The sequence below is a fragment of the Oncorhynchus clarkii genome, chromosome 17 (genome assembly GCF_045791955.1).
Source record: "Oncorhynchus clarkii lewisi isolate Uvic-CL-2024 chromosome 17, UVic_Ocla_1.0, whole genome shotgun sequence".
Classification (NCBI taxonomy): Eukaryota; Metazoa; Chordata; class Actinopteri; order Salmoniformes; family Salmonidae; genus Oncorhynchus; species Oncorhynchus clarkii.
Genome location: NC_092163.1, coordinates 5,414,880 through 5,438,303, shown reverse-complemented (window position 1 = coordinate 5,438,303; position 23,424 = coordinate 5,414,880). Strand labels below are relative to the sequence as shown.

The window sequence follows — 23,424 nt, the reverse complement described above, 5'->3', positions numbered from 1 at the left end:
TATTTTTTCCAATCTGCGTTACCCACTCCAGTCAGCAGGTGGCGATGTGCCTATTGCGTATAATCTAGTGGACGGGAGGCTTCTTCAACAGCGTCAACAGGCTTCTGATTCAACCACTTCCGTAGCTTGATAGCAAAAATAAAATCGAAACATTGAAGCTCTTTAGACCAATCTTGTGTATATTAATCTTAGTGTTTTGAACATAATTCTGTTTACGTATCTACTGGTTAATTTAAACGTAATTTACTTGTTAAATTACATTTTGCAAATGTGTTCAATTAATACTGAGTCTACCACTAGGCTAATGCTAGCTAGTTAGCTAACATCACCATGAGCTCATTAAACTCCCATCCCGCTAAAGTAGAGGAGGTCTGCTGTACGGAGAAAGAAGCACTGGGGCTGAACATTGTCGTGAAAGAAGAGCAGGGGGATATTTCAGTGAACGGAGAGGAAGAAGTTTTCAGAGTAAAACAGGAGGACGAGGAGGATGTTACAGTGAAAGAAGAGGAAGAACATTTTGGAGTGGAAGAGGGAATAGAGGCTGTCACAGTGGAAGAGGAGGAGGTAGAGGCTTTCAGAATGAAAAAGGAGGAAGAGGAAGATGTCACATTGAAAGAAGAAGAGAATGTAGTGTAAGAAGAGGAAGAGCCTCTTTTACTCCAACATGTTATCTCAATAAAAGAGGAGAAAGATGTTTTGGGAGTGGAAGAGGAGGAGGAGACTGAATATCTGATTAACACCAGTGAGTACTGTCTTAAAAACAGGGGACACAAACTATGCAGTTGTTGAACTAGGCTGTGTGTTTTTGAAAGGGGCATTCTACTGAAGTTCTACACTTGAATATGTTGTTCAGTACTGTGTTCATTTATAAAGGGGCAATCTGCGATTGGTACATGCATTGTTTTACTATTAAATTAATGATAGAGCCTACACTTTGGTTCTTGGAGAATATAACTCCGAAATGCCCAATGAGCTTACTTCAACTGTCTCACCCCTTCTGAGGGGTAGACCTACACTATGTACATTTACATTGAGTCATTTAGCAAATGCTCTTATCCAGAGACACTACAGTACTGAGTCATTTAGCATACTCTCTTTTCCAGAGAGACTTACAGTAGTGAGTCATTTAGCAGACTCTCTTATCCGGAGAGACTTACAGTAGTGAGTCATTTAGCAGACTCTCTGATCCAGAGAGACTTACAGTAGTGAGTCATTTAGCAGACTCTCTTATCCAGAGACACTTACAGTAGTGAGTCATTTAGCAGACTCTCTTATCCAGAGACACTTACAGTAGAGTCATTTAGCAGACTCTCTTATCCAGAGACACTTATGTTACTGTCTGTCAACCCTGGAAAAAGTATTTGGTCACCTACAAATAAGCAAGATTTCTGGCTCTCACAGACCTGTAACTTCTTCTTTAAGAGGCTCCTCTGTCCTCCACTCGTTACCTGTATTAATGGCACCTGTTTGAACTTGTTATCAGTATAAAAGACACCTGTCCACAACCTCAAACAGTCACACTCCAAACTCCACTATGGCCAAGACCAAAGAGCTGTCAAAGGACACCAGAAACAAAATTGTAGACCTGCACCAGGCTGGGAAGACTGAATCTGCAATAGGTAAGCAGCTTGGTTTGAAGAAATCAACTGTGAGAGCAATTATTAGGAAATACAAGACCACTGATAATCTCGCTCGATCTGGGGCTCCACGCAAGATCTCACCCTGTGGGGTCAAAATGATCACAAGAACGGTGAGCAAAAATCCCAGAACCACACGGGGGGACCTAGTGAATGACCTGCAGAGAGCTGGGACCAAAGTAACAAAGCCTACCATCAGTAACACACTACGCCGCCAGGGACTCAAATCCTGCAGTGCCAGACGTGCCCCCCTGCTTAAGCCAGTACATGTCCAGGCCTGTCTGAAGTTTGCTAGAGAGCATTTGGATGATCCAGAAGAAGATTGGGAGATCTACTTCCGGCGCCGACAGAGATGGCCGCCTCGCTTCGCGTTCCTAGGAAACTATGCAGTTTTTTGTTTTTTTACGTGTTATTTCTTACATTAGTACCCCAGGTCATCTTAGGTTTCATTACATACAGTCGAGAAGAACTACTGAATATAAGATCAGCATCAACTCACCATCAGTACGACCAAGAATATGTTTTTCGCGACGCGGATCCTGTGTTCTGCCTTACAAACAGGACAACGGAGTGGATCCTATGCAGCGACCCAAAAAAACGACTCCGAAAGAGAGGGAAACGAGGCGGTCTTCTGGTCAGACTCCGGAGACGGGCACAGCGCGCACCACTCCCTAGCATTCTTCTTGCCAATGTCCAGTCTCTTGACAACAAGGTTGATGAAATCCGAGCAAGGGTAGCATTCCAGAGGGACATCAGAGACTGTAACGTTCTTTGCTTCACGGAAACGTGGCTTACTGGAGAGACGCAATCCGAAGCGGTGCAGCCAACAGGTTTCTCCACGCATCGCGCAGACAGGAAAAAACATCTTTCTGGTAAAAAGAGGGGCGGGGGCGTATGCCTTATGACTAACGTGACATGGTGCGATGAAAGAAACATACAGGAACTCAAATCCTTCTGTTCACCTGATTTAGAATTCCTCACAATCAAATGTAGACCGCATTATCTACCAAGAGAATTCTCTTCGATTATAATCACAGCCGTATATATCCCCCCCCAAGCAGACACATCGATGGCTCTGAACGAACTTTATTTAACTCTCTGCAAACTGGAAACAATTTATCCGGAGGCTGCATTCATTGTAGCTGGGGATTTTAACAAGGCTAATCTGAAAACAAGACTCCCCAAATTTTATCAGCATATCGATTGCGCAACCAGGGGAGGAAAGACCTTGGACCATTGTTACTCTAACTTCCGCGACGCATATAAGGCCCTGCCCCGCCCCCCTTTCGGAAAAGCTGACCACGACTCCATTTTGTTGATCCCTGCCTACAGACAGAAACTAAAACAAGAGGCTCCCACGCTGAGGTCTGTCCAACGCTGGTCCGACCAAGCTGACTCCACACTCCAAGACTGCTTCCATCACGTGGACTGGGAGATGTTTCGTATTGCGTCAGATAACAACATTGACGAATACGCTGATTCGGTGTGCGAGTTCATTAGAACGTGCGTTGAAGATGTCGTTCCCATAGCAACGATTAAAACATTCCCTAACCAGAAACCGTGGATTGATGGCAGCATTCGTGTGAAACTGAAAGCGCGAACCACTGCTTTTAATCAGGGCAAGGTGTCTGGTAACATGACCGAATACAAACAGTGCAGCTATTCCCTCCGCAAGGCTATCAAACAAGCTAAGCGCCAGTACAGAGACAAAGTAGAATCTCAATTCAACGGCTCAGACACAAGAGGCATGTGGCAGGGTCTACAGTCAATCACGGACTACAGGAAGAAACCCAGCCCAGTCACGGACCAGGATGTCTTGCTCCCAGGCAGACTAAATAACTTTTTTGCCCGCTTTGAGGACAATACAGTGCCACTGACACGGCCTGCAACGAAAACATGCGGTCTCTCCTTCACTGCAGCCGAGGTGAGTAAGACATTTAAACGTGTTAACCCTCGCAAGGCTGCAGGCCCAGATGGCATCCCCAGCCGCGCCCTCAGAGCATGCGCAGACCAGCTGGCCGGTGTGTTTACGGACATATTCAATCAATCCCTATACCAGTCTGCTGTTCCCACATGCTTCAAGAGGGCCACCATTGTTCCTGTTCCCAAGAAAGCTAAGGTAACTGAGCTAAATGACTACCGCCCCGTAGCACTCACATCCGTCATCATGAAGTGCTTTGAGAGACTAGTCAAGGACCATATCACCTCCACCCTACCTGACACCCTAGACCCACTCCAATTTGCTTACCGCCCAAATAGGTCCACAGACGATGCAATCTCAACCACACTGCACACTGCCCTAACCCATCTGGACAAGAGGAATACCTATGTGAGAATGCTGTTCATCGACTACAGCTCGGCATTCAACACCATAGTACCCTCCAAGCTCGTCATCAAGCTCGAGACCCTGGGTCTCGACCCCGCCCTGTGCAACTGGGTACTGGACTTCCTGACGGGCCGCCCCCAGGTGGTGAGGGTAGGCAACAACATCTCCTCCCCGCTGATCCTCAACACTGGGGCCCCACAAGGTTGCGTTCTGAGCCCTCTCCTGTACTCCCTGTTCACCCACGACTGCGTGGCCACGCACGCCTCCAACTCAATCATCAAGTTTGCGGACGACACAACAGTGGTAGGCTTGATTACCAACAACGATGAGACGGCCTACAGGGAGGAAGTGAGGGCCCTCGGAGTGTGGTGTCAGGAAAACAACCTCACACTCAACGTCAACAAAACTAAGGAGATGATTGTGGACTTCAGGAAACAGCAGAGGGAACACCCCCCTATCCACATCGATGGAACAGTAGTGGAGAGGGTAGCAAGTTTTAAGTTCCTCGGCATACACATCACAGACAAACTGAATTGGTCCACTCACACAGACAGCGTGGTGAAGAAGGCACAGCAGCGCCTCTTCAACCTCAGGAGGCTGAAGAAATTCGGCTTGTCACCAAAAGCACTCACAAACTTCTACAGATGCACAATCGAGAGCATCCTGGCGGGCTGTATCACCGCCTGGTATGGCAACTGCACCGCCCTCAACCGTAAGGCTCTCCAGAGGGTAGTGAGGTCTGCACAACGCATCACCGGGGGCAAACTACCTGCCCTCCAGGACACCTACACCACCCGATGTCACAGGAAGGCCATAAAGATCATCAAGGACATCAACCACCCGAGCCACTGCCTGTTCACCCCGCTATCATCCAGAAGGCGAGGTCAGTACAGGTGCATCAAAGCTGGGACCGAGAGACTGAAAAACAGCTTCTATCTCAAGGCCATCAGACTGTTAAACAGCCACCACTAACACTGAGTGGCTGCTGCCAACACACTGACACTGACTCAACTCCAGCCACTTTAATAATGGGAATTGATGGGAAATGATGTAAATATATCACTAGCCACTTTAAACAATGCTACCTTATATAAATGTTACTTACCCTACATTATTCATCTCATACGCATACGTATATACTGTACTCTATATCATCGACGGTATCCTTATGTAATACATGTATCACTAGCCACTTTATACTATACTATGCCACTTTGTTTACATACTCATCTCATTTGTACATACTGTACCCGATACCATCTACTGTATCTTGCCTATGCTGCTCTGTACCATCACTCATTCATATATCCTTATGTACATATTCTTTATCCCCTTACACTGTGTACAAGACAGTAGTTTTGGAATTGTTAGTTAGATTACTTGTTATTACTGCATTGTCGGAACTAGAAGCACAAGCATTTCGCTACACTCGCATTAACATCTGCTAACCATGTGTATGTGACAAATAAAATTTGATTTGATTTGATTTGATTTGAATGTCATATGGTCAGATGAAACCAAAATATAAATTTTTGGTAAAAACTCAACTCGTCGTGTTTGGAAGACAAAGAATGCTGAGTTGCATCCAAAGAACACCATACCTACTGTGAAGCATGGGGGTGGAAACATCATGCTTTGGGGCTGTTTTTCTGCAAAGGGACCAGGACGACTGATCCGTGTAAAGGAAAGAATGAATGGGGCCATGTATAGTGAGATTTTGAGTGAAAACCTCCTTCCATCAGCAAGGGCATTGAAGATGAAACGTGGCTGGGTCTTTCAGCATGACAATGATCCCAAACACACCGCCCAGGCAACGAAGGAGTGGCTTCGTAAGAAGCATTTCAAGGTCCTGGAGTGGCCTAGCCAGTCTCCAGATCTCAACACCATAGAAAATCTTTGGAGGGAGTTGAAAGTCTGTGTTGCCCAGCAACAGCCCCAAAACATCACTGCTCTAGAGGAGATCTGCATGGAGGAATGGGCCAAAATACCAGCAACAGTGTGTGAAAACCTTGTGAAGACTTACAGAAAACGTTTGACCTCTGTCATTGCCAACAAAGGGTATATAACAAAGTATTGAGATAAACTTTTGTTATTGACCAAATACTTATTTTCCACCATAATTTGCAAAAAAATCATAAAAAATCCTACAATGTGATTTTCTGGATTTTTTTTCTCATTTTGTCTGTCATAGTTGAAGTGTACCTATGATGAAAATTACAGTCCTCTCTCATCTTTTTAAGTGGGAGAACTTGCACAATTGGTGGCTGACTAAATACTTTTTTGCCCCACTGTGCAAGAACACACACATACATGTAATAGTGCCAGACATTCACCCAAACATATACAGTTGGCATTGCTGTTATGGTTTTTGTTGTCCTTGATATATTTTGTTTTTAATATATATATTTTTTTTTTGCGTTGTTGTTTGCTGTTTTCTTCTGTCTTTTTCTTTTTTCTCTTTCTCTTGGTTGTTGGTGCATTGTGGGGGTTCTTGGGGAATGGAATTATAATTTTTTATTATTCTTTTGGGGGGGATTGTGGGAGGGGTCTCGGATGGTTGAGGGACAGCTATTGGGGCACTGTGGGGGGGGATCTTGGAGGGTTCAGGTTCACGTTTTTTTGGCCTGGTGGTAGATCTGTCAACGTGCCCCTTGAGCAGGGCATTGACCCTGGATGCTTCTGTGTGTCGCTCTGAATGGGAGTCTGTTGGATGACTGGTGTGATGTAGTTGCTGATCGGCTTCACTGCAAGTATATTGTATGTTTCGGATATTCAATAATAATAAAAAATCTAACAAAAATAAAAAATAATGAAATCTGAAATGTCTTGAGTCAATAAGTATTCAACTCCTTTGTTATGGCAAGGAGCCTAAAGCCTAAATAAGTTCAGGAGTAATCATTTGCTTAACAAGTCACATAATAAATTGCATGGACTCACTGTGTGCAATAATAGTGTTTAACATGATTTTTGAATGACTACCTCATCTCCGTACCCCACACATCAAATTGTCTGTAAGGTCTCTCAGTCAAGGAGTGAATTTACATCACAGATTCAACCAATACCTCACAAAGAAGGACACCTATTGGTAGAGAGGAAAAAAACAAAACACATCTGAGATTGAATGTCCCTTTGAGGTGAAGTTATTAATTACACTTTGGATGGTGTATCAATACACCCAGTCACTACAAAAGATACAGGCGTCCTTCCTAACTCAGTTGCTGGAGAGGAAGGAAACCGCTTAGGGATTTCATCATGAGGCCAATGGTGACTTTTAAACTTTGTATCTGTTTTATAGCTGTGATAGGAGAACTGAGGATGGATCAACGACATTGTAGTTGCTCTACAATACTCACCTAATTGGCAGAGTGAAAAGAAGGAAGTCTGTACAGCATACAAATATTTTAAAAATATTTATAAATATTCCAAAACACGCCTCCTATTTGCAACAAGCCACTAAAGTAATACTGCAAAACATGTGGCAAAGCAATTCACTTCTTGTCCTGAATACAAAAAAGTGTTATGGTTGAGGTAAATCTGAGTACCACTCTCCATATTTTCAATCATAGTGGTGGCTGCATCATGTTATGGGTATGCTTGTAAGCGTTAAGGACTGGAGAGTTTTTCAGAATAAAAAAACGAACTGAATGGAGCTAAACACAGGCAAAATCCTAGAGGAAAATCTGGTTCAGTCTGCTTTCCACCCGACACTGGGAGATTAATTCACATATCAACAGGACAACAACCTAAAACACAAGGCCAAATCTACACTGGGGTTGCTTACTAAGAAGACAGTGAGTGTTCCTGATTGACCGATTACAGTTTTGACTTAAATCTACTTGGAAATCTATGGCAAGGCCTGGAAATGGTTCATTAGCAATGATTAACAACCAATTTGACAGAGCTTGAAGAATGTAAAAAAAAAATGGACAACGAGCTCTTAGAGATTTTTCCAGAAAGACTCACAGCCATAACCGCTGCCAAATTGCTTAATTAAACTCCAGGCAGCAGATGGCGACGTGAATCTTTCAGGTGATGCTTCTTGCGTGACGTATAATCTAGTGGACAGGCCGCTCAAGAACCACAACACGGCTCCTGTTTAAAACACCTCGGTAGCTTGCTAGCCAACATGCAACCGAAACATTGAAGCTCTTTAGACCACTTTTGTGAATATTCATCTCGTTGTTTTAAAAACAGTTCTGTTGAGGTATCTACTGGTTAACTTTAACGTAACATGTTACATTGTTACATTTGCACACTTGTTCTGAGCCTAGCACTCGGCTAGTCGCTAATGCAAACTAGCTAGCTAGCATCCACAACCATGAGCTCTTTAAGCTACTCGCCCCCAGCTAAAGAAGAGGCGATATGTTGGACGGATAGAGAATCTCTCGGCCTGAACGTTGTCATAGAAGAAGAAGAGGAAGATATCTCATTGAAAGTAGAGGAAGAAGCTTTCAGAATTAAAAAGGAGGAAGAGGAGTATATCAGCATCGCATTGAAAGAGGAAGATGTTGTAGTGAAAGAAGAGAAAGAACCCTTTGGAGTAGAAGAGGAGGCTCTTATATTAAAAGAGGAGGATTATGTTACAGTGAAAGAACAGAAAGAACCCATTGGAGTGAAGGTGGAAGAAGAGGAGGGGATAAAGGCTGTCACAGTGGAAGAGGAGGAGGTAGAAGCTTCGATAATGAAAAAGGAGGAAGAGGCTATCACATTGAAAGAAGAGGATGTTGTAATGAAATTAGAGAAAGAACCTTTTAGAGTGAAAGAGGAGGCTATCTCAGTAAAAGAGGAGGGAGACATTTTGGGAGTGAAAGAGGAGGAGGAAGGAGAGGAAGAGGAGACTGAAGATCGGATTAGCACCCGTGAGTATTGTCTTAAAAACAGGGACACAAACTTTGCACTTGTAAAGTAATATGTTTTAAATAGGCGTTCTACTGAATACTACTATACTTCAATAGGTTATTCAGGACTGTAGACATTGTTCAAGGGCAATCTGCCATTGGTACATGCATTTTTTGACTTTTTAATTAATAATATATAGGCCTAGCTATTGCTTATTGGAGAATATAACTGATAAATGCTCAATGAACTTACTTCAACTAACTCTTACAGCCTTGTTATAAAATTGCTTAAATATTTTTACACACAATACCCAATGATGACAAAGCAAAAACTGTTTTATATTTATTTTTAGTAAATGTATTTATAAAAAACAGGAAATATCACATTTACATAAGTATTCAGACCTTTTACTCAGTACTTTGTTGAAGCACCTTTTGGCAGTGATTACAGCCTCGAGTCTTCTTGGGTATGACCCTACAAGCTTGGCACACCTGTATTTGGGGAGTTTCTCCCATTCTTCTCTGCAGATCCTCTCAAGCTCTGTCAGGTTTGATGGGGGAGCGTTGCTGCACAGTTATTTTCAGGTCTTTTCAGAGATGTTAGATCGGGCTCAAGTCTGGGCTCTGGCTGGGCCACTCAAGGACATTCAGAGACTTGTCCTGAAGTACAGTAGCACAAAAGCTATACAAAATGGAAATCAAAATAAATAAATATTGTTCAATACGATCAATACTAACTTTGCATAATGTTGTAATATATCGTGTATATTTATACCCAATGGTTTCCAAATATTTGAAGTACATTTTTGCTATTCTGTATTTTTTTATACCATAAATCCTTGCTGTTCCAATTAAGCCCAGTTTGCATTGAAACACATGGATATTGTGTTTATCACCTAATAATCAATAAACCTGAGCATAAATGTTTTTTTCTTCAGATTTAAGTTGATTAAAGTACTCAAACTACAGTTATCATATTATTCATAGTGGCCTTTACCAAGATTAAATCATTAAGAACAACTAGAAACCTCTGTACTCTCTGCAGCACGTTGAAAGTAGACAGGTAGTTGTTGATGCAGAAAGAGAAGAAGAAGAAGATCAGGGTTTAAGGATATCAAGCATAGAAGATCTGGGCAAACAAATGAAGGACAAGAAGATGACTACTGGCCGAATACTCGTTACAGTTCGGGCCGGGGTGTCAAATTGTTGTCCTTCCTTCATCCAGGTGATTCTGTTTTTTTTGGGGGGTTTTACCACCTGTACCTTTCTAATACAAGAGTAGATTAGAGATTAGAAAGATTAGAAACGGTCTTTAGGCAGGCTTTAGAAAGACAAGTTGAACTAATTAACAACAATAGGAGTACAGCAAATGTTAACCAGCTATTCAGAAAAAATTCATTAAAAGTTGTTTGTGTTATGGTCTTTGTGCATGGCAGCTGCAGGATCAATATTCACCTTTATAATATGGGATGAAGCCTGAGCTGGAATGTAAAGCTAACTGAAGCTGGCTAGCTTTAGAAAACCCTGACTAGATCTCTCTAGTGTCGTAGTATTACCCCTCAGAACCCCAAAGATAAGCTTGCAACTGTAACAAACACTGTATAGTCAAAAAACCATCCATATTTAGTATTCAACTAAATACTTTTTTTGTCTTTGGCAGGAGCGAGACCCGACTCTCACTCGGACAGAAGAAAGAGTCCTTCAGGGCAACCAGACCCAAAGATGGCCAAACCAGCGAGACCACACCACTGCTCCCATTGTGGAAAGAGTTTTATTAATTTAAGGAGTCTAAAAGTTCATCAAAGAGTACACACAGGAGAAAAGCCTTACCACTGCTCACAGTGCGGAAAGAGTTTTACTCAGTTAGGGAATCTGAAAATGCATGAGAGAATACACACAGGAGAGAAGCCTTTCCACTGCTCTCTGTGTGGAAAGAGTTTTACCCAGTTAGCTGCCCTGAAAATACATGAGAGGACGCACACAGGAGAGAAGCATTTTCACTGCACCCTGTGTGGAAAGAGTTTTACCCGGATAGGGTCCCTGAAAACGCATGAGCGAATACACACAGGAGAGAAGCCTTTTCACTGCTCCCTGTGTGGAAAGCATTTTACCCAGTTAGGGGCCCTGAAAACACATGAGAGAACACACACTGGAGAGAAGAATTTTCACTGCTCCTTGTGTAGAAAGAGTTTTACCCAGTTAGGGGCCGTGAAAAAACATGAGAGGACACATACAAGAGAGAATCATTTCCACTGCTCCCTGTGTGGAAAGACTTTTACCCAGTTAGGGTCCATGAAAACGCATGAGAGGACACACACTGGAGAGAAGCCATATCGCTGCTCCCAGTGTCAAAATACCTTTTCCGCATTAAGGGACCTGAAATCACATGAAAGAACCCATTTAGTAGAGAGGCAGAGGCCATTCCAATGCTCTGAGTGTGGAAAGAGATTCATCCAGTCATCACATCTGAAAGATCACATGACAACACACACAGGAGAAAAACCGTTCCAATGCTCTCAGTGTGGAAAGGGTTTTACCAGGTTAAGCACACTAAAAACACACAAGAGTACACACAGGAGATCAGCATTTCCAATGCTCCCAGTGTGAAAAGAAACGGTTAGAAAATGCATCCATTAACAACAATTGATGGATTTATTAGGGGGAAAATATGCACTGAGTACGAGTACAACCCAGGGGGTAACGCGCTAAAGTGAAAATCACTTGTTTCCAACGTGATCCTCGATGGAATAAACTCAATACAGACAAGACACAAGATAAATATATCTTCCTCCCAGTGTGGAAAGGTATTTATACGTAGTTAGGGAACCTGAAAGACCACGACGGAACACACACCGGGAAGATGCCGTACCACTGCTCCCAGTGTGGAAAGAGATTTTTCACATCTCATAACACACAGTGCTCCCACACTTTTTTTCGACTGAGAATGTGTGTTCCTGGGTTGGATCGGTCAGGAAAATCTGGGAGATGTCATGCATTTGTTGTTGTTGTTGTTGTTGTGTTTTCAAAAAGTCAATGGAAATTAATTGAACTTCTGTTAGCCATTTATTTAGGCATAGTTTGTAAATATGTTTATTAATCACATACAAATCACCATATCAACCAGGATCAGAATGCTTTAATGCTGTGTGACCGCATCACCTGCACGTACACTGTGGAGTGGGCCTCAAGGGGAGAGAGACAAGACACTGTGGAGTGGGCCTCAAGTGCTGTTAGCATTTGTTCATGCTAGTTAACTGTTTAGCTGTTAGCATTTATTCATGCTAGTTAACTGTTTAGCTGTTAGCATTTATTCATGCTAGTTAACTGTTTAGCTGTTAGCATTTATTCATGCTAGTTAACTGTTTAGCTGTTAGCATTTATTCATGCTAGTTAACTGTTTAGCTGTTAGCATTTATTTATGCTAGTTAACTGTTTAGCTGTTAGCATTTATTCATGCTAGTTGTTTAGCTGTTAGCATTTATTCATGCTAGTTAACTGTTTAGCTGTTAGCATTTATTCATGCTAGTTAACTGTTTAGCTGTTAGCATTTATTCATGCTAGTTAACTGTTTAGCATTTATTCATGCTAGTTAACTGTTTAGCTGTAAGCATTTATTCATGTTTTCGTCATGTCCCAAAAACTTTCCATCGACACTTGCAGGTTAAGGCCATGCAAAGTTTATTCACTTTTTTTGGACAATTCATTTAAACTGTTTTTTTTGTTTGTTTTTTTTGCAAACAAGTGATTCACTTCGCCATTTGTATTAGTTAGGATTCTGGTGAATCAAAATAATCAATTGTGAATCACGAGGACAAAACCTGCCGTAATGATCTATTATCTAATTCTTCAATCTCCAATAAATGTTATTCATCTGATATATTTATTAATGTCTGTGTTTCTTCCTCCAATATGATAACGAGGTGGTGTCAAGCCAATGTCTGTCTGTGTCTGTGGTAACTAACACACCAATATGATAATGAGGTGGTGTCAAGCCAATGTCTGTCTGTGTCTGTGGTAACTAACACACCAATATGATAATGAGGTGGTGTCAAGCCAATGTCTGTCAGTCTGTGGTAACTAACACACCAATATGATAATGAGGTGGTGTCAAGCCAATGTCTGTCTGTCTGTCTGTGGTAACTAACACACCAATATGATAATGAGGTGGTGTCAAGCCAATGTCTGTGTGTCTGTGGTAACTAACACACCAATATGATAATGAGGTGGTGTCAAGCCAATGTCTGTCTGTCTGTGGTAACTAACACACCAATATGATAATGAGGTGGTGTCAAGCCAATGTCTGTCTGTCTGTGGTAACTAACACACCAATATGATAATGAGGTGGTGTCAAGCCAATGTCTGTCTGTCTGTCTGTGGTAACTAACACACCATTGGTTGATCAATGTCACAGCGCTTTGCTCAATAGTAGAATTTGCGGTTGGCCTTCAAAATAAAAGTCCCGCATTTGAAACGGAAGCAAACAGATTCATATAGTGGAATCACTCCATATTTGGACCAGATTATGTTTGAAATGTTGTATAAATACAGCAAAAGACAATCATTTGTTAATTTACTCCCCCCCCCCCCCCCCCCCCCCCCCCCCCCAAAAAAAAATGTAATCAGTTGACATCGCACTGTGGAGGTCCATGATAGAACATTGTTCAGCCTTGGATCTGAGAGGCCCATGATAGAACATTGTTCAGCCTTGGATCTGAGAGGTCCATGATAGAACATTGTTCAGCCTTGGATCTGAGAGGGCCATGATAGAACATTGTACAGCCTTGGATCTGAGAGGTCCATGATAGAACATTGTACAGCCTTGGATCTGAGAGGGCCATGATAGAACATTGTTCAGCCTTGGATCTGAGAGGTCCATGATAGAACATTGTTCAGCCTATGGATCTGAGAGGCCCATGATAGAACATTGTTCAGCCTATGGATCTGAGAGGCCCATGATAGAACATTGTTCAGCCTATGGATCTGAGAGGCCCATGATAGAACATTGTTCAGCCTATGGATCTGAGAGGCCCATGATAGAACATTGTTCAGCCTATGGATCTAAGAGGCCCATGATAGAACATTGTTCAGCCTTGGATCTGAGAGGCCCATGATAGAACATTGTTCAGCCTTGGATCTGAGAGGCCCATGATAGAACATTGTTCAGCCTTGGATCTGAGAGGCCCATGATAGAACATTGTTCAGCCTTGGATCTGAGAGGTCCATGATAGAACATTGTACAGCCTTGGATCTGAGAGGTCCATGATAGAACATTGTTCAGCCTTGGATCTGGGGGGTCCATGATAGAACATTGTTCAGCCTTGGATCTGAGAGGTCCATGATAGAACATTGTACAGCCTTGGATCTGGGGGGTCCATGATAGAACATTGTACAGCCTTGGATCTGGGGGGTCCATGATAGAACATTGTTCAGCCTTGGATCTGAGAGGTCCATGATAGAACATTGTACAGCCTTGGATCTGGGGGGTCCATGATAGAACATTGTACAGCCTTGGATCTGGGGGGTCCATGATAGAACATTGTTCAGCCTTGGATCTGAGAGGGCCATGATAGAACATTGTACAGCCTTGGATCTGAGAGGGCCATGATAGAACATTGTTCAGCCTTGGATCTGAGAGGTCCATGATAGAACATTGTTCAGCCTTGGATCTGAGAGGTCCATGATAGAACATTGTACAGCCTTGGATCTGGGGGGTCCATGATAGAACATTGTACAGCCTTGGATCTGGGGGGTCCATGATAGAACATTGTACAGCCTTGGATCTGAGAGGTCCATGATAGAACATTGTTCAGCCTTGGATCTGAGAGGTCCATGATAGAACATTGTACAGCCTTGGATCTGAGAGGTCCATGATAGAACATTGTACAGCCTTGGATCTGAGAGGTCCATGATAGAACATTGTTCAGCCTTGGATCTGAGAGGGCCATGATAGAACATTGTACAGCCTTGGATCTGAGAGGGCCATGATAGAACATTGTACAGCCTTGGATCTGAGAGGTCCATGATAGAACATTGTTCAGCCTTGGATCTGAGAGGTCCATGATAGAACATTGTACAGCCTTGGATCTGAGAGGTCCATGATAGAACATTGTACAGCCTTGGATCTGGGGGGTCCATTGAGGGAACATTGTTCAGCCTTGGATCTGAGAGGTCCATGATAGAACATTGTACAGCCTTGGATCTGAGAGGGCCATGATAGAACATTGTACAGCCTTGGATCTGAGAGGCCCATGATAGAACATTGTTCAGCCTATGGATCTGAGAGGCCCATGATAGAACATTGTTCATCCTATGGATCTGAGAGGCCCATGATAGAACATTGTTCAGCCTATGGATCTGAGAGGCCCATGATAGAACATTGTACAGCCTTGGATCTGAGAGGCCCATGATAGAACATTGTTCAGCCTATGGATCTGAGAGGCCCATGATAGAACATTGTTCATCCTATGGATCTGAGAGGCCCATGATAGAACATTGTTCAGCCTATGGATCTGAGAGGCCCATGATAGAACATTGTTCAGCCTATGGATCTGAGAGGCCCATGATAGAACATTGTTCAGCCTATGGATCTGAGAGGCCCATGATAGAACATTGTTCAGCCTTGCCTATGGATCTGAGAGGCCCATGATAGAACATTGGTCAGCCTTGCCTATGGATCTGAGAGGCCCATGATAGAACATTGTTCAGCCTATGGATCTGAGAGGCCCATGATAGAACATTGTTCAGCCTATGGATCTGAGAGGCCCATGATAGAACATTGTTCAGCCTTGCCTATGGATCTGAGAGGCCCATGATAGAACATTGGTCAGCCTTGCCTATGGATCTGAGAGGCCCATGATAGAACATTGTTCAGCCTTGCCTGTGGATCTGAGAGGCCCATGAAATGTTCACAACTGAGTTGATTTCCCACAGTCAAAGTCCTGCAATAAGAGCTACGACCCTAATAGTTGTGTGAACTAGAGCTCGACCGATTATGATTTTTCAACGCCGATACCGATTATTGGAGGACCAAAAAAGCCGATGCCGATTAATCGGCCAATTACATTAAAAAAAAAAAATGTTTACATTTTTATTTTATTTTATTTGTAATAATGACAATTTCAGTCATGTAACAGAATGGACAGTACCTTGGGGGGAATAAATGCAAACCAAACAACAGTCCAAACACCTTCTATCAATGGAAATAGATTTTTCAGCTCCTATTTATTTCTTTGTGTGGACCTGTAGAGTCACTCCTCCTCCTTCTCCACCATCCATCTCTACCTTTTCAGTCTCATTGAAAGGCAGACTGTTGGAGCTCCCTCCAAAGCCCTGTGCCAGGTACAGGGAAAACACTTTGGCTCGGCAGTAGGTATTTTCCTGTCACTCCAGGAAAGCCGGTATGTGTGTGAGGGCTGTTGGGGCCTTGTTTCAGCGGCTGGTCGCAGAACCTGTACAGATGGCTGTTGGGGCACTGATCGTTTCACTCTCTGCAGTAACATAATACCACAGCTGTGTGTCTCTAGGAGCTTCTCTGGGCTGGTGTTAAGAGCAGAGCAGATCCACCCACTTCAGGATCTCTTCCTCCCCGTGGTGTTTGACCAGTAGGACATCACTGTCAGCTCTAATGGGCTCTGTCCATTGGCCGTGGTCCAAGATGAAGACGGGACCCTCATCTCTTGATGGGCTCAGTGGAGAAGCTTGTCAAGGGCAGTGGTGGAGGTGTGCTCAGCAAATCTGAAATATTATTTTCATGACAAAGTCTGACCTATACACCAGGGAACTTCAACTAGATTCAGCTGCGGGACGATTTGTTTCTGGAGTGGATTGGTCGCGGGGCCGGAACATAATTACAAATAATTTGTAGACGGAAAATTGACTCAAGAAGCCCAGACAGATATGATGTTTGACTAAAACATAATAATTTAAAACCTTGCTTCCATTTTATATACGATCACGTGTCTCTCTATCATCCACTGGAATACTTGGGAACAGATGTCTTCCATTAAAATCACTTGGAGCTGATTTCCTGGTGTTTTTACAGTAATGAAAAAAATATGTATATATTTTTTGCTCTGAAAACTTCAAATTTATTAGGGTCAAATAGAACCAGGCCTGCTGGAACCTAAAGCAGGTGTGTGTGTGTAAGACAGAATGACTTAGTGACTGCACACATAAGTATGTGTGTGATATCATTTTAATTACCTGTATCAGTATGTGTGTGATATAATTTTAATTACTTGTATCAGTATGTGTGTGATATCATTTTAATTACCTGTATCAGTATGTGTGTGATATCATTTTAATTACCTGTATCAGTATGTATGTGATATCATTTTAATGACCCGTATCAGTATGTGTGTGATATCATTTTAATTACTTGTATCAGTATGTGTGTGATAACATTTTAATTACTTGTATCAGTATGTGTGTGATATCATTTTAATGACCTGTATCAGTATGTGTGTGATATCATTTTAATTACTTGTATCAGTATGTGTGTGATATCATTTTAATTACCTGTATCAGGCAGGAACTCTTTGGATGGATTATCTTCAAATTAAATCAAATGTGATTGGTCAGAACACATATTAAGCAGCTGTTATTGGTCAGAACACATATTAAGCAGCTGTTATTGGTCAGAACACATATTAAGCAGCTGTTATTGCGGGTGTAGCGAAATGCTTGTGTTCCTCGATCCACCAGTGCAGTAGTATCTAACAGTTCACAACAATACACTCACATTTTTAAGTAAAATAATGGATTTATATAAATATATAAATATTAGGACAAGCAATGTCGGAGTGTCATTGAGTAGAATACAGTATATACATATGAAATTAGTAAAACAGTGTGTAAACATTGTTAAAGTGGCCAGTGATTCCATGTCTATGTACACAGGGCAGCAGCCTCTAATGTGCAGGGATGAGTAACTGGGTGGTAGCCGGGTAGTGACAGTGACTAGGTTCAGGGCAGGGTATTGGGTACAGGCCGGTGAGTGATGGCTATTTAACAGTCTGATGGCCTTGAGATAGAAGCTGTTTTTCAGTCTCTCAGCTTTGATGCACCTGTACTGACTTTGCTTTCTGGATGATAACGGGGTGAACAGGCCGTGGTTCAGGTGGTTGATGGTCTTTTTTGCCTTCCTGTGACATCGGGTGCTGTAGGTGTCCTGCAGGGCAGGCAGTGTGCCCCCGGTGATGCTTTGGGCAGACCGCACCGCCCTCTGGAGAGGGTTGCGGACGGTGCTGTTGCCGTACCGAAACGAAATGCTCTCAATGGTGCATCTGTAAAAGTTTGTGATGGTCTTGGGGGCCAAGCCAAACTTTTTCAGCCACGTTGTCTGTGTGGGTGGACCATTTCAGATTGTCAGAGATGTGTACGCCGAGGAACTTGAAGCTTTTCCGCCTTCTCCACTGTAGTCCCGTCGATGTGGATGGAGGCGTGCTCCCTCTGCTGTCTCCTGTCCTGTCGATGTGGATGGGGGCGTGCTCCCTCTGCTGTCTCCTGTCCTGTTGATGTGGATGGAGGCCTGCTCCCTCTGCTGTCTCCTGTCCTGTCGATGTGGATGGAGGCGTGCTCCCTCTGCTGTCTCCTGAAGTCCACAATCAGCTCCTTCGTTTTGTTAACAAAGGGGAAATGTTCAGCTTTTTGTGTATATGGAACATTTCTGATATATTTTATTTCAGCTCATGAAACATGGAACCAACACTTTACACTTTGTGTTAATATTTTTGTTCAGTTTATATGTATTTTATATTCAGCTTCTATATATGTGTGTAGGAAAGTATTACTTGTAAGAAGTAAGAGAAAACATATCAGTTCATTTTATATTTTAGCCAGTATAAACAATGTGGTGAATATTTTCCTTATTAACTGCGGTACCCACTCCAGTCAACAGATGGGGATGGGAGTCTTTCAGCTGACGCTCGTTGCGTGACGTATAATCTAGTGGACGGGACGGGACACTTCTTCAACAAGGACGACAGGCTACTGATTAAACCACATCGGTTGTTCGCTAGCAAACATAAAACCGGTAATATTTAGACAATTTGTGTGTATATTAACCTCGGTGTTTTAAACACACTGTCTACGAATTTACTAGTTACTTCAATATTTACGTTGTCAGCTAGCTAGCTGTTTTAGTTAGCCTTGCACTAGGATAGTCTAACGTTCCCGACCATGAGTTCACTATCCTACTCCCCACCTGCTAAAGAAGAGGAGGTCTGCTGGACGGAGAAAGAAGCTCCCGTGGAAGAGGAGGCTGTCACGGTTAAAAAGGAAGTAGGGGGTGAGGCTGTTACAGTGAAAGAGGAAGACGTTTCAGTGAAAGAGGAGGTGGATGTTACTGTTGAAGAAGAGGAAGACGCGTTCAGAGTGAAAGAGGAAGGCGTTACAGTGAAAGAAGAGGAGGATGCAGTTGAAAAAGTGAAAGAGGAGGAGGATGAGATTACTGGCACAGTTATAGAGGAGGAAGAAGAGAAGAATGGAGATCTGATTAACACCAGTGAGTACTATCTTAACAACAGGGGCGCAAATCAATGTGTGGTTATAAAGGGGCATTCCACTGAAGTTCGATACTTCAATACGTCTACTGTGGGAATTATTAAAGCTACAATGTAAGACGTGTACACCATTAAACAGTGGGCCACTAACAAAACGTAAACAATGGATCGAATGCATCCAATGACATTAGTCATCAATATATATTATTGTAGAGCTCTGCTCAGCCTGTAAACATGACATATATTATTATAGAGCTCTGCTCAGCCTGAAAAACATGATATTATATATTATTATAGAGCTCTGCTCAGCCTGTCAACATGACATTATCTATTATTATAGAGCTTTGTTCAGCCTGTAACCATGACATTATCTATTATTATAGAGCTATGCTCTGCCTATAAACATGACATTATCTATTATTATAGAGCTTTGTTCAGCCTGTAACCATGACATTATCTATTATTATAGAGCTCTGTTCAGCCTGTAAACATGACATCTATTATTATAGAGCTCTGCTCAGCCTGTAAACATGACATTATCTATTATTATAGAGCTATGCTCTGCCTATAAACATGACATTATCTATTATTATAGAGCTCTGTTCAGCCTGTAACCATGACATTATCTATTATTATAGAGCTCTGTTCAGCCTGTAAACATGACATTATCTATAATTATAGAGCTATGCTCTGCCTATAAACATGACATTATCTATTATTATAGAGCTCTGTTCAGCCTGTAACCATGACATTATCTATTATTATAGAGCTCTGTTCAGCCTGGAGACATGACATTATCTATTATTATAGAGCTCTGCTCAGCCTGTAAACATGACATTATCTAGTATTACAGAGCTCTGCTCAGCCTATAAACATGACATTATGTAGTATTACAGAGCTCTGCTCTGCCTATGAACATGCCATTATCTATTATTATAGAGCTCTGCTCAGCCTGTAAACATGACATTATCTATTATTATAGAGCTCTGCTCAGCCTATAAACATGACATTATCTATTATTATAGAGCTCTGCTCAGCCTGTAAACATGACATTATATATTATTATAGAGCTCTGTTCAGCCTGTAAACATGACATTATCTATAATTATAGAGCTATGCTCTGCCTATAAACATGACATTATCTATTATTATAGAGCTCTGTTCAGCCTGTAACCATGACATTATCTATTATTATAGAGCTCTGTTCAGCCTGGAGACATGACATTATCTATTATTATAGAGCTCTGCTCAGCCTGTAAACATGACATTATCTAGTATTACAGAGCTCTGCTCAGCCTATAAACATGACATTATGTAGTATTACAGAGCTCTGCTCTGCCTATGAACATGTCATGATCTATTATTACAGAGCTCTGATTATGACATCATGACATTCCATGAGAACAAGATTAGAGTTGAAACTCCACATTATTAATATTATTATGACTGTTTCTTTTTCTTTTTGCGCCCAAACTTTTTATTTTGTTACAAACAGACAATCTGACTGAGTTTTTACAGAACACAAAAGAACAATTAAAGAGTTGCATAAAAAGATAACCAACCCATTACCCCCCTCAGTCCCCACCTGCCCTCATCCTCCCTCCACAGCCCCCTCAGTCCCCACCTGCCCTCATCCTCCCTCCACAGCCAGAAACCATGTTTCCCTCCCCACCAACCCCATTACTCCCCTCGGTCCCCACCCGCCCTCATCCTCCCTCCACAGCCAGAAACCATACACCCCCCCCAAAAAAATTACCGGAGCCCCCCCCCCCCCCCCATAACACCCCTTCCCCAGGGGCCTGAAAGCAAAGAAAGTACCAAAGTCTAAATATTGATACCAACATTTTTAAATAGACCTCAGTAGGAATACCGTCCGATCCAGATGATTTGGCTTTATTTATGTTATCCAATGCCCTCGAGTACCAATGCCATTTTGAGTTCATTGCGAGACTTAGTAGGTATCCACTTTAGAAGTGGATCACTGCAAGAGATTAATTTATCGGTCTTAATTGCAAGTGGAGGGCAGAGGTAATTTCCTCACGCACAGTCTCTTGGATAGTCGTGGCCAACTCTTTCTGTTGTCTGGTGTTGAGAGCAGCCATGTTCCTTCCCACAGGTGAATTGTGAAAGGACAGATTACGCTAGCTACAGTGAACCTCTCACACCTTAACATTGGGCTATGTGTTGACAATTATTTGAAAAGAAGTCCGTTCATTTCAAATATAGCCACGCATTCCAGAACCCAACCAGGATGTTCTAGAATGTTCTTCAAACTGAACTCAGGATTTTGAGAGACCGAGTCTGGATTAAACCCTAGGTATCATTCAGGTTTGTTTTAGGTCTTCAGTTTAGTATTTAACTAAATGCTCTATTTATTTGTCTTTGGCAGGAGAGAGACAAGACTCTCACTCTGACAGCGAAAAGTGTCTTTCAGAAGAACCAGAGACGTCCAAACCAGCAAGACGACGCCACTCTTCCCAGTGTGGAAAGAGTTTGACCAAGTTAGGGAGCCTTAAAAACCACGAGATTACACACACAGGAGAAAAGCCCTACCAATGTTCCCAGTGTGGAAAGAGTTTTACAAGGTTTTGGAACCTAAAAGAACATGTGAGGACACACACGGGGGAAAAGCCTCATCACTGCTCCCAGTGTGGAAAGAGTTTTATCCGGTTAAGCCACCTGAAAGAACACAAGAGAACGCACACAGGGGAGAAGTCTTATTACTGCTCCCAATGTGGAAAAGGTTTTATCCAGTTAAGGAAATTGAAAATGCATGAAATGACGCATACAGGGGAGAAGCCCTACCACTGCTCCCAGTGTGAAAATAGATATGTTTCATCAGGAGCCCTGAAGTCACATAAGAGAACACACACAGGGGAGAAGCCATACCTCTGTTGCCAGTGTGGCAAGAGTTTTAGCTGGCCAGGGCAACTGAAAGAGCACGAGAGGACACACACAGGAGTGAAGCCTTACTATTGCTCCCTGTGTGGAAAGAGTTTTACCCATTTAGGGAACTTAAAAAGGCATAAAAGATCACACGCTGTAGAGAAGCCGTATCAATGCTCCCAGTGTGAAAACGTGTTTTTATCACCATGGGACCTGAAAAAACATGAGAGAACACACTCTGTAGAGAGGCCTTTCAAATGCTCTCAGTGTGGAAAGAGATTTATTCAGCGTTGTCACTTGAAAGCGCATGAAAAAATACACACAGGCGAAAAACCATTGTGCTCTCATTGTGGAAAGAGTTTTACCCAGTTAGGGAGCCTAAAAGAGCACGAGAGGACGCACACGGGAGAGAAGCCGTACCACTGTTCCCGGTGTGGAAAGAGTTTTACCCGGTTATGGTGCCTGAAAGCACATGAGAGAATGAAGAAGCTGTGTTCTGACTTAAGTTTTTGACTGAGAATTTTGTGTTTTTGTTCATGTCACGTAAAATCAACTTGGTTCGATGATAGAATCCTTAGTTGCTGCCTACTTTTTAAAAAAACTTCTAAATTAATGATACTCATTGATTCTTGATGAACATAACTTATAAAATGCCTCATGAGCTTAGTTCAACTGTCCAACTCAGATTCCAAAATACAGGCTTGATTTGCACCAATGTTTTGTAAACAATGTAAATGTAAACACACATTGTATGAGCCTCAAAACATATTATAGTTTAAACTATCATTTTCGGGGCAAACTAAAGATTCTAGCTTTAAAGGTCCAATGCAGCCTGTTTTTAAAAACATCTCGATATCAAATAATTTCTGGGTAATAATTAGGTACCTTACTGTAATGTTTAGGTACGTTCCTGTAATATTTAGGTACCTTACTGTAATATTTAGGTACCTTACTGTAATGTTTTTCAATTTCAAATGGTCAAAACCAAAATAACTTCTTAGCAAAGAGCAATTTCTCAAGCAATAATTTTGATGGTACTGAGTGGGGAGGGAACAACTGAACTAGCTCTTATGGACAGAGAGGTTTTTCATATTGATTTGATAACTAATTACCTGCCTGATGAGGATTTCAAGAACGCCAACGTGTCATCCTTCCAAAACTGGCTGAAATTTCAGGCGGTCTTTTGAAACAGCTCTTATACTGCAAGGACATGATCATCATTTCCACAGTATTAT

At 42.3% G+C, this 23,424-nt stretch overlaps 2 protein-coding genes across 2 annotated transcripts; both read left to right on the top strand.

Moving 5' to 3' along the window:
• Positions 1-8,281: 8,281 nt before the first annotated feature.
• On the top strand, positions 8,282-11,408 carry LOC139370104 (oocyte zinc finger protein XlCOF6-like). The gene is made up of 2 exons (XM_071109422.1): positions 8,282-8,822; positions 10,462-11,408. The coding sequence occupies exons 1-2, from the start codon at positions 8,282-8,284 to the stop codon at positions 11,406-11,408; spliced, it is 1,488 nt and encodes a 495-aa protein (XP_070965523.1).
• A 5,072-nt stretch (positions 11,409-16,480) lies between these two features.
• Positions 16,481-22,765, top strand: LOC139370300 (zinc finger protein 883-like). Its single transcript, XM_071109692.1, has 6 exons — positions 16,481-16,520; positions 17,966-18,087; positions 18,960-19,190; positions 19,239-19,305; positions 21,693-21,962; positions 22,047-22,765. The coding sequence occupies exons 1-6, from the start codon at positions 16,481-16,483 to the stop codon at positions 22,700-22,702; spliced, it is 1,386 nt and encodes a 461-aa protein (XP_070965793.1). The 3' UTR covers positions 22,703-22,765.
• Positions 22,766-23,424: the final 659 nt, after the last annotated feature.